Source organism: Neomonachus schauinslandi, chromosome 9 (genome assembly GCF_002201575.2).
Source record: "Neomonachus schauinslandi chromosome 9, ASM220157v2, whole genome shotgun sequence".
Classification (NCBI taxonomy): Eukaryota; Metazoa; Chordata; class Mammalia; order Carnivora; family Phocidae; genus Neomonachus; species Neomonachus schauinslandi.
In genome coordinates this window covers 70,496,900-70,508,417 of record NC_058411.1, presented here as the reverse complement: position 1 = coordinate 70,508,417, position 11,518 = coordinate 70,496,900, and the positions used below count along the sequence as shown (strand labels likewise).

Sequence of the window (11,518 nt, the reverse complement as noted above, 5' to 3'; positions counted from 1 at the left end):
GAACACTCCGAGGGTTTGGGGGGGGGGGGGCTGCGCGGGGGGGAAGGGGTGGGGGAGGGGGGGGGGGGGGGGTGCTCACTCTGAGGGAAGAATGAAGACATGACTGGCCCTGGAGAAGGGATGACACGAGGGGGACCTGGTGACTCAGGGTTTGAGACTGGGTAACCAGAATGATGGGGGCAGGTGACAGAAAGCAAGGCCAGGAAGAGGAGTAGTCCGGAAGGAAGATGAATTCAATCTTGGTTAGGAAGAAAGTCCAGAAAGGCACCTGAGACTCAGGCCAAAGCCAGGGGCCCGGTGAGGCCCAAGTGCCTCAGCTCAAGCCCACAGAGCGGACACAAAAACTAGCCAGGTCATGAGGAAGAAAGGAGGGCCCAAGGAAGGCGCCCATGGCAGTCCGTACCTTGTGACCCAGGTGCAGCACGCGCACCTCGGCATACTCCATCTTGAGCACGCTGTTCTCCAGCAGGAACTTGCTGCGCAGGTCATCTAGGTACGCTGCCCGCATCGGGTCCACGGCCTGGCAGGGAGGGGCATGGCAAGGAAGCCCTGTCAGCTGTCTTCCTGCTGCCCACCGGGCCTCCCCCCTCCCTGCTTCCACAGGCCTGGCTTGCCTTGAGGGTCTGGAAATACTGCAGCGTCTCTTTCTCATACAGTAGGGGGTCCAGTGCCCGCATCAGCAGGATGATGGTGAGCAGGCACCCTGAGGAGAGGGTGAGGAAAAGGACTGTCTCTCCTAGAGCCTCCTCTGCTCCCATCTCTTGAGACCCTTCCTGCTCTCCCTGAGAGGCCCTCCTGGAAAAGGGCCTCCTCAGAAGAGCAGGATCTCAGGGAATGGGGCCTCACACTTATTCTCCGGCTCCAGCTCCTGCAGCTCCTTACAGGATTCAAGTTCAGACTGGAGCACTGTGGACTTCTCCACCGACAGCTCACACCTGAAGATGGACAGGGCAGGAGAGGGGATTGATGTCTCCTCGGGGTGCTGGTCGTCCCCAGTACCCAGTCTGAGACCATCTGCCCAGGCCCCCAGCCTCCTGCCCCAGCTGCCTGGTGCCCAGAGCCCAGAGCCCCGAGCCCCTCTCCTGGTCCGTATGCTTCCCTGCCATCACCTGAAGAGCTGCTCATCCGTGGCCGAGTCCCGGCACCAGCCCTCCCGGCGGCCTGAGAACAAGAACGGGTGGTAGAAAGGGACCACTGTGAGAGCAGGGCAGGGATAAAGGTGCTGCCGCAAGGGGTAGAGATAGAGGCTGTGTCACCTTTTAAAAGCACACACTCCTTTTGGGCATCGCCTGCTGTCCAAATGACACGAAATGTATGCTGGGGCAACTGGTCATTGAGGGAGGCTGCAGGCAAGTCACAGAGCTGGGAGCACCAGGTTAAGGAAACGCTTGAGCCTCACCACTTCTCTGACTGTCCCACTCCAGGACCGCCCCAGCCCCCCACCCTGCCCCACCGATCCTGGGATACCCAGACATGGCTGGGCCGGGTCCTGCCATCTGGGGTCCTCCACTCCACAGCCAGGGGTGACTTGTCCACTATAAGCAGCAAGGTCTCTGTCCCGGACCCCACCTGGCCCAGGGGACAAAGACAGACCTGTCAGCCCCAATGGCACCAGGCCCACACTCGTGATGCTCTCCGGCAAAAGCTGCAGAACTCACTAGGACGGGCCGAGAGAAGGAGACAGTCAGACAGGCCTCGTCCCGGCTCACGTGCAGGCAGCGCAGGGCATCCTGGGGGTCAGCTGGGGGGAGACACAATCTCAGGTCTCCTTAAATCCTCTTCCATTCCCTCCAAGCCGAAATGCCCAGCCTCTTTCCCCATTGCTCACCTCGTCCCAGGAGCCAGCGGTGATAGAACCAGGCGCTCTGATCGTTGGGGTCAGTGAAGAAGGCGTTCTGTACCAGCTCCAGCTCTGCAGAGGCCAAGGCGGCGCGGGCTTTGGCCAGGACCCCCGTGGGCCCCAGGCCACCCCAGCATCCCACCCTCACCCTGGAGTACCGCCAGCCCTCAGTCCCATTCATCTGGTGGCCCTGCACAATGGCTGCATCTTTCCCACTGGACACTTGAGTGCCCTGCAGCCAGGTGTTGAATCTTAGGCACCCCCAAAGCCAGGCACAAAGTGGGTGCTCAATGAGCCCAGGCAGCAGGTTCAGGAACAGGCTTAGGTAACAGGGCTGGGAAGGCAGCACTGTGGGCTTCCCCAGCACCCTCTGACCCTGCCGACCTTTGAGGAGCACATCCTCAGGGAGGCGTCCCTGTGGTCCAGAGTCTGGCTGGGGGTGCAGCTGGGGCAAGAGACACGAGCGGTAATGCCAGGAGGAGTAGTTGGAAAAGTTTCGGGTGATGAGGCTGTCGGTGAAGGCTAGCTCCTCTGCAGGGGGCACAGGGGCCTGTGCGGCCACAAAGCGCCGGTAGTCCCAGCAGTGAACTAGGGGAGGAGCAACAGCGCATGTCAGAAGTAGGGCAAGCGGCGCTCCACGGCTGGCACCCCTAGAGTTCCCGTGGCGGCCCTCAGAAACACCCCTGTGTGCTCTACAGGGCATGTGTTTGTCTCCATCACCCCTTTGGCCAGCAGCTCAGTGGGCCTGTCCTGGCCATCCCTCCCAACTCTGGGCCTTACTGAGGCCCCAGGAACCAGGGTGTGGGGCACAGTCAGCAGGCAGGCACGTACAGTTCCGCTCATCGACCTCGAGGAAGCGGGCACATAACTCCAGCTCCCGGGCCCAGTTGGGCTCTGGAAGGCGGCCCAGCAGCCAGCAGCGGTGGTGCCAGGTACCATAGGACTTGGGGTTCACCCGCAGGCAGCTCTCCAGGAAGCCCAGTTCTGTCTTCACCAGGGCTGCCAACTCCTCGGGGGACCTGCACTCAGAGGGAAATGGGACTCAGGGCCCTCCAACACTCAACCTCAGCTCACCCCTGACTTTTTACACCCAGCCCTCCACTCCCCTCTGCCTATGCCCCTGGCTGCCCCATTCTTTCTCTACCCCTGGACCCAGGCAGGGCAGGACCAGTGTCATCTTCCTGGGACCCTGAACTCCTACGCACTTTTGGGCCTCCAGCTGCTGAAGCACCTCGCGTCGACAGTTCCAGAGGGTGGCAAAGTCGGGGTTGGCTCCCAGAATCTGGCTTGTCAGTTCCAGCACTGATTCATCCAGCTCACCAGCCTGGCGCTTAGAAGATAGGTAGCAGGGTCAGAGATCATATCATTCTCCCATTGCAAGGCTAAATAACATAAATAGAACTACTGAATATTCTGTAAACCCCACGCTACATGATAAGTACCACACAGAGCACTTTAGAGGTTTACGTTCTCACTGAATGTTCACAACAACCTTATGCAGTAAAGCCCATTTTACAGAAGAGCAAACTGAAATTTAAAGAGATTCAGTAACTTGCCCAAGGTCACACAGCTTGTAAGCGACGGAACCAAGATATGGATCCAGGCAGTCTGACTCTAAGGCCCAGCTCTTGGCCTCTGGGATATACTAAGAAGGCCATTTGGAGAAGGGGCTCCCTCTGAAGGCCCACCTTCTGGAAGACAGTCTGGGTGGCGGACTGGTATAGCTTCAGCTTCTGCTCCCGCTCTAGCCTTTTGGCCTCCGCCTGCTCTTCCGACGTCTTCACCTTCAGGCGCCCGTGCTACAGGGATGGGGGCGGGGGGGGGGTTGGAAAGGTGCAGGCTGCCTTGCAGGGGCAGACCCACCGACCCCCCCCCCCCGCCGCGGAGCCCCAGGTTTATAGAGGGCAACGGAGGTAAGGCCACGCGGGCCATGGGCATGCGGAGGTGAGGGGCTTGACTCAAAGGTCTCACCATGGTGCCGGCTCAGGGCTCAGGACAGGGGAGGGGTCCAGTGGAAGCCCGAGAAACCTGGGGAAAGAAGTGTCAATCACGGGAGCCCCGCCCCCGCTAGCACCGCCCCCAGCGAGTCCCCCGAAGCGGCACGCGAGCTTTGGCGGAGACCCCCGGCGTGTGAAAGGCTCCTTGGACAAGCAGCGCTTGTCCTGGAGGAGGCGCCCACCCAGACTGGGACTCGTACCCGTGCCGCCTCGCCCACAGCCCGACCCTCCGGGGCCAGAACCAAGCCGGGGCACCTAAGCAATGGGGACCACTGCGCGCCTGGAGACTACCGCTACCCGCCCACCTCTCGGATCCCAGACACTCCCGCCCCCCGCGGGCGGACCCACCTGCGCTGAGGGGAGGCGTGGGGCACGCTAAGCTGCGGCGCCCGCCACCGAGCCCAGGCGCAGGCTAGAGCGGCGCCACGCCCCGGCTCGCCAAGGGGCAGCGCCCTCTGCAGGCCTGGGGAGGGACCGGCGGGGGAGTAGGCGGGCTCGGGAGGCGCGTGCGCCGGTCCTCTCTGGAAATGCCAAGTCCCTATAATTAGCCCTCTGGTGCCTATGAGTGCGCATGCGCGACGGTGTAGCGCTCGTGAAAGCTGTGGGGCCCGCAATTTCGATCAGCTGCTCAAACTACAGTTTTTTCTACAGCCGGGGACTCAACCAGTCACTCTCCCACTGACCTCACTCTGGCCGCGCGGGCCGCCTTCTAGTTGCCACATCTAACGGGTGGAGTTTCCTGTTATCTCCACTGACCTCTGTTAGCTTTTATGCAGCCGACTTCCGCTTGACACCCTTTCCTGGTGTCTCCACCTCTGCCCGTCTCTTCTCATCTGTTCACCTTCTTCTCCCGTAAATGTTGGTGATCTCCAGGGCCCTTTCCTCACCCCTTTTCACATCACACACTGTTCCTGGAAGAACATTCACGAATTCAAGCCTTCTCCTGCTTGGAGTTGGAGCTCCCCAGAGCTCTGTCCTGGACCTACAGATTTTCTGGCCCCACACTTTCTCTGGGTGATTTCATCCATACTCATGGTTTTAATTACTACCTGTGAGCTGACAACACTCGAACGTGTGTTTCCAGATGTCTTGTGAGTCACATGGGTGTTCCAGAGACATCTGAAACTCCAAAAGTAAAAAGGTATTGTGTCCCATCCATTATTATTATTATTTATTATTATTATTTTTTTGACAGAGAGAGAGACAGCGAGAGAGGGAACACAAGCAGGGGGAGTGGGAGAGGGAGAAGCAGGCTTCCCGCGGAGCAGGGAGCCCAACGCAGGGCTCGATGCCAGGACCCTGGGACCATGACCAGAGCTGAAGGCAGATGCCCAACAACTGAGCCTCCCAGACGTCCCACGTGTCTCATCCATTCTTAAACTTTGGCCTTTATGTTTCCTATTGTAGAGAATGGCACTATTCCCTCCCCACCTTTCCTTAGGAGCTCTTAAATACTCTCTCCATTCCACTAGAAATTAAGCTCCTTTCTTCCCTGATTGTTAAAAGTCTTTTCAATGTTCCCTCATCTCCACTCTGTCCCCTCCATTATGAGTTCATCCTCTGTGCTGCTGGATCAACTTTCCAAAAATGCAGATTTGATCTGTCACATCTCTGCCTAAAAGCCTTCTATGGCTCCTGGACCAGCTCAGAAAGGTTTCCTGTGAGCCTTCGTGGGGTTCAAGATGGCCAGTGAGTGTGTATGAATGAATGAGCATATGTGATGTATTTGTGAGAAGTGTGTGTCCATGTGGCATGTGTTTATAGCTCACATTTTAGAAAGTATGGCTCTAAATTTTTTATAGTTCTTCCACATTTTTCTCAGGTCCTGGAAATGTATATAAAGTGCCCACTATATAGTCTGTCTTTCCTAGACCCTGCAACAAATTACAGAGGAAAAGAGACACTTTTCCTGGCCTCTTGTGCTTGTGGTCCTAGTGAGGAAAGAGTCACACCACTTACTGGTTATCTTTGTGTCAGGCGTTGTGACGGGGGCTTTGCGTGCACACAGAATTACCTGTGGAGGCAGGAAGCAGAGTGCTTGTGAGCATGGACTCCTGGGCACCTGGGTGCAGATCCCAGTTTTGCCACTTACTAGCTGTGAGATCTGGGGCAAGGGACTTAACCCCTGTGTTGTTTCCTTTGTGTCTCAGTTTCTTCAACAGTAACGTGGAAAAAATATTACCTACCTGGGAGAGTTGAAGTGAGGATTAAATAAAAGAATCTATGTAAAGTGCTTAGCTTAGAACAGTGCCTATACTGAGTAAGGGCTCAATAAACAGTAATGGTAGTAATGTTATTTCTTTTTTTTTTTTTTTTAAGATTTTATTTATTTATTTGAGAGAGAGAGAATGAGAGACAGAGAGCATGAGAGGGAGGAGGGTCAGAGGGAGAAGCAGACTCTCTGCCGAGCAGAGAGCCCGATGCGGGACTCGATCCCGAGACTCCAGGATCATGACCTGAGCTGAAGGCAGTTGCTTAACCAACTGAGCCACCCAGGCGCCCTATTCTTTCTAATCTTCATGAAAAATATACAGGACATTGAGGCTCAGAAAGATTAAGTAACTTGCCATCCATGTAGTAAGTGGCCAAATGGGACCTGTGTCTGGTCTGGTCCAACTCTCCCACCTCACCAACTCTCTTTCTTTCTTCTTACCTTTTTCTTTCTTTCTTCTCTTTCTTTTCTTTCTTTCTTTCTTTCTTCCTTCCTTCCTCTTTTTCTTTCTTTCTTTCTTTCTTTCTTTCTTTCTTTCTTTCTTTCTTTCTTTCTTTCTTTCTTTCTTTTCTGTTTCTTTCTTTTTTTTTTGTCACCACCTGCTCTTGCTTCCTGCTCTATACACACTCACATGTACAACCAGATACTGGGGAACACAGATGCCCACAGGTGCAGATTATCCAGGTACTGTCTTATATCTTAATCACTAAGGGAGGAGGAAAGGGGCTGGTTGAAGGCCAAAGTAGGCATGAAATAATTTTTAGTGATTAGCAATCTTGAAACTGGAAGGTTGAATCAAGTAGTCTTAAAAGAGGAAGTGAGTCTCAGGAAAGAATCTGCTTCTGAGAAGATAGAGCCCAGTTTAGGAAAGAGAGGGTGGGAAGGGCATTTCAGGTATGTACGGGGACATGAAGGTGGGGGAGAGAACAGACCTGGCTGGCTGGCAGATACCAGGTATCTTTGGAGGTAAGAACAATGGAATGAATTATAGGCGTCTTGCTTTAAGGCAAAGGGAGCTATCAGGAGTTATATTTGGTCTCCTGTGTGGGAGAAGTGGGAACCACACAGGTGTCTGAGGGCCGTGATCTGAATGATGTTTAAGGAAGAGATCTTACTGCCCTCTATGTGGAGAAAGGAACAAGCAATAATTGAGTACCAACTGAACCCCACAGATCATCTTTATTTTTTTTAAAGATTTTATTTATTTATTTGAGAGAGAATGAGAGAGAGAGAGAGAGCAGGAGAGGGGGGAGGGTCAGAGGGAGAAGCAGACTCCCCGCCGAGCAGGGAGCCCGATGCGGGACTCGATCCCGGGACTCCAGGATCATGACCTGAGCCGAAGGCAGTCGCTTAACCAACTGAGCCACCCAGGCGCCCCCCACAGATCATCTTTAATGTACTCACTACCTATATCAAGTTGGTATTATTATCCATATTTAAAATGAGAAAACAATGCATACAGTGACTTCACAGAGGTTAAGTGGCTTCCCAGGGTCATACAGCCAGGAGGAAACACAGCTAGAATTCAAACCAAAGCCTGGGTGGCTGCCCACCACATAGGTGGGATCAGCCATTGCTAGAGGCTCAAATTTGAGCTTCTTGAGGCCTGGAACCCTGGTTCTCTTCATGCTGACCACCTCCTCCCCTGCCAATTATTTCTCTGCAACCACTCCCCAGCGCGCGCGCGCACACACACACACACACACACACACACACAGAGTTTACAATGTTCCTAGAACCATAAGCCAGTCATGGACCAGAGATGGTTTGGAGAGGGGAAGGAAACCATGAGCCCTGGGTCAGGGCCCCAGTCAAAGCTTGGCTAGAAGTCATGGTCTGGAGGCAAGGAGAGTAAGGGAAATATGGGTACTGGCGCTGGTGCTGGGCCTTGTGCAGAGTGAGGCAGTGTGTGAAATCTGTTGATATTTGTTTAGCATCAGAGTTGGGCTTGAGAGTGTGCTGGGTGCAAGGGATACAGTGCAGGACCAGAAAGACTTGGTCTCTGTCTTCCTGGAGCTAGACTTAATGCAGTGCTGTGCTAGACTAGAACTTTCTGCAATGTGGAAATATTCAATGTCTGTGCCATGCAGTATGGTTACCACTAGCCCCATGTGGCTGTTGAGCATCTGAAATGTGCCCAGCACAATGGATCTAATATAATCTAATTTTACTTTATTTATGTTTGAACAGCTACATGGGGCTAGTGGCTGGTATTGGACAGAACAATCTCATGGGTGAGACAGACATGTCAGCATGGAAGCTAGAGTAGGACAGGGGCCCATGAGGAAGGGGCACTGACCCAGACTGAGGTCAGGGGGAGTTTGTTCTAGATCTGGTGATAGATAATGGTTTACAATTTCTTTTCTGAAACTCCTAATGTTTCTTTTTTCTTCCTGTAAAACTTGCCAATGAAGAGCAACATATATACTGAAAGTGTACAGCTTTGATCCTCCTACTTTAAACTCCCCAGCCACAGGTATGGGGAAGGGGGTTATCATCTCCTAGAAATACAAGGAATAGAGAGCAATGTGAGGAGGGGGGCCAGTGAGTGGATACAGACCCATTATTAGGTAAGACCTTCTAATAATTAAAGCTGTCTAAAGATGGGATGAGTGGGTTGTGAGCTTACCATCATGGGAGGTAATTAAGCATGTGTTGTTCAACCACTTTTTGACAATGTGGTCGAGGACATTGAAGGACCCACCCCAAAGTTCTGAAAGGTTCTGATCCTTGGGTTGGACCAGGGGACCAGAATGACTCAAAGCCCAAGAAGATCCTCTACACCGCCCATTCCCCCAGAGTCCTGGAGTTCCTTGGGCGCTTGGTCTGAGTGCTTGGATTTTTTTCTCTTCTACCTGCTCCCCAGTTTCTTCTGCCAGTCTGGGAAAATTCCTCGATGGCCCACGGTGCCACCATATGCCCATAGCACACTTCCTGGCTGGGGAAAAGGAAGGAACACGTTCACTGATGATATGGGGAGGACAGGCCCAAAAGACAGAAGGACTCCAAAGGGAAGGTCCCTGCAATAGAGCATCGTATTTCACCCAGGGCGCAGTCGGTGCTGATTCATGCTGGCATTTCTGGCGGAAGAGATGCAGGGAAAGCATCCAGGATATGGGGCTGAAAAGCTGGAAAATCTCCCTGAACCAGAAGCAGAGCTTCTGTTACAGAGAGCCAGGCACCTCACGTGGGGGGGGGGGGGGGTTGACGATGACAGCATTGCCTTACAATTGCTCAGAGTGAGATAGGGAAGCTGAACAGACTCCATTCTAGACAGGCTCCACTTCTGCTGTTTCTCTGCTAGGCCCCATTTACTCATGCTCTGTATTTCCCCTTGCACCCAAGTACACCCAAGAAGGGCTCCTTTGTTCCTACTCCAAGAGGGAGGCAAGAAAGTGAATCATTCTCTGAGTTTCATCCCAGGCCCCCGTATACCTGATAACATCTAAGGAGAACCAGATCCTGAGCATTTCCAGGACATTCGCTTCAAACAAACCTCGGTCAGCATTGGTGTCAATACCCCCTACCTTCAGTGATTTGTGGACTAACACCCAACACTTGCCTTTGATCAGACTCTACCCTGGATGCCTGGAAGAACATGTGCCCTGGACCCCTTCCCAATACAAACCCCTAACCCCCAGCGATGGAGAGACTCACTCCTTTTCTGAGTGTCCCAGACACTCTGTCTGCTAGACTCTATCACTTACGCTATTCAGTAAACTCTGCTCTCACCTCCTCCTGGCTCGAGTTTGTATTCTATTCTATGTGAAGCCAAGGACCCTCTTGGCTGGTCCTGTGGCACCCCCTCTAGGTCCTCGGACCCAGCCTGCCCACACATCAAGAGCACTGGTGGAGGTGGGAATGTGGCCAAGAAGCTCACTGCCTGGCAGGGCCTGAGTAGCAACCACCCCTGAACAACTCCAGGGGGCGCTTTGGGTTCAGGGCATATAAAATGTGAGTAGTGCCAGGAGGCAGCAGCCCTGAGGTTCTGCGCCATGTGAGAAACGGAAGCCTTGGAACAAGGTGAGACTGTGGGTGTCTGGAGCAGGAAGGGGTAGATGCTCTGGTTGATAGATAAACATGGGGGATGAACAACTAGCTCTGAAAGGAGGAACTGCTTCCTTAGGGGTAGACCCAGCCCTTACCCCTTCCTTGTCCCCTACATTCATTCAACAGATAAGCAACTAAGTGTCCTCTGTGCTGGACACAGTGACAGGCGTGGGGGCCATAGTGGTAAGGAAAACAAAGATACAGCCCCTGCCCTCATGGAGCTTCTGGCCCAGAGGAGGGCTGTCCAGTAAAACTTTCTGGATGATGGAAATAGTGTAGAGAGGCAGTCAAAGAACTGTATAAGCAAGTGTAAAGTTGCAGTCATACCCTTACAGAGAGGGCTGTAGTGCTGGGTGTGTCCTGTGGGTGGGGGGAGCTGCCCTGTCGGGGGTGGGGGAGATTTCCCAGGGAAGTGAGCTTAGAACTGGGGCTGTCGGTGTGGGGCGGGAGCCCTGGTTTGAGGCCAGCCGCACACCTCTGTGCCACTCCAACAGTGGGGCCTGTGGGGCCTGTATTTTAGCTCATTCTGTGGGGTATAGCACCCCCATTTCCACTCTCACTGTGAACTACCCAAGGAGGCTCCTTTGACCACCTCGTCCCCTCGTCCCCTCGTCCCCTCACCTAGCCTGGTGCCACAGTGGTTGCTCAACAAACATTTGTATAATCCAGCCAATCATCAAGCAACAATCATTGAGCCCCAGAACAGCTCACCCTGCAGCAGTGACCGAGACTCCAAGGCCCCTGCTGTCATTGAGCTTACACTTGAGTCGGGGAGACACACTCTGTAGAAACAAATACATACAAAAGGTGATTTCAGCCAGTTCTAAGTGCCCCAGGGAAAATTAAAGAAAGGATTGACACGGAGTTAGCAACGGTGGTGGGAGTCCTACGAAAGAATGGATGAGTGAAGGAATGAATGGTGAGCACTGACGGTCAGAGCACGCACACTGCACCCCGCTGGGCTGGGGCAGGGATTAGGAGGGGAGTTAAGACTCTCAGCTCCCAGGGCAGGGAGCTGGCGGCAAGGGAGGGAGGGGTGGTCAGGGGTGGCTGCACTCCAGGCCTCCTGGGCAGACCTGAGCGCTAGGGGAGGAAACGGACGTGGAAACTCAGAATCCCGAGTAAGGCAGGAGTACACCCGGAAGTGCTGACGGGAGCAGCACTGTGTGCCGGCCTGCTGTGCCCCCACTCATGCCTGAGGTGTGAGCTTGGAGAGGAGGGCTGGGGCACGGAGGGCCTGGCGTTGAGGTTCAGGGAACTTGCCTTGGGTTGGTCAGCCTCCCCAGGGCCTGGCCCCGGCAGAGGTTCACGGGGGAGGTGCGGGCAGGGGCATAACTGGCAGCCTTCCTGGGCAGTCCTCTCCCAGGTCCAGGCCCCTGAGCAGGGGTTGTGGAGGCTGAGAAGTGTGTGGTGAGTGGG

The 11,518-nt window shown here is 54.2% G+C and overlaps 1 protein-coding gene across 4 annotated transcripts in view; it reads right to left on the bottom strand.

Moving 5' to 3' along the window:
- The window catches only part of RABGGTA (Rab geranylgeranyltransferase subunit alpha), a 6,776-nt gene extending 2,097 nt beyond the window's left edge, over positions 1 to 4,679 (bottom strand). The window contains exons 1-14 of one of the 4 annotated variants that reach the window (XM_021695483.2): positions 4,594 to 4,679; positions 3,812 to 3,868; positions 3,529 to 3,639; positions 3,046 to 3,170; positions 2,672 to 2,859; positions 2,225 to 2,428; positions 1,829 to 1,912; positions 1,659 to 1,741; positions 1,468 to 1,569; positions 1,257 to 1,362; positions 1,110 to 1,161; positions 847 to 935; positions 615 to 703; positions 404 to 520 (exon numbers count right to left, since the gene is read on the bottom strand). In XM_021695483.2, coding sequence (XP_021551158.1) covers positions 404 to 520; positions 615 to 703; positions 847 to 935; positions 1,110 to 1,161; positions 1,257 to 1,362; positions 1,468 to 1,569; positions 1,659 to 1,741; positions 1,829 to 1,912; positions 2,225 to 2,428; positions 2,672 to 2,859; positions 3,046 to 3,170; positions 3,529 to 3,639; positions 3,812 to 3,814 — 1,353 coding nt within the window. In that variant the 5' untranslated portion in view covers positions 3,815 to 3,868; positions 4,594 to 4,679. The other 3 variants (XM_021695481.1, XM_021695482.2, XM_021695484.2) reach the window with 3 other exon arrangements.
- Positions 4,680 to 11,518: the final 6,839 nt, after the last annotated feature.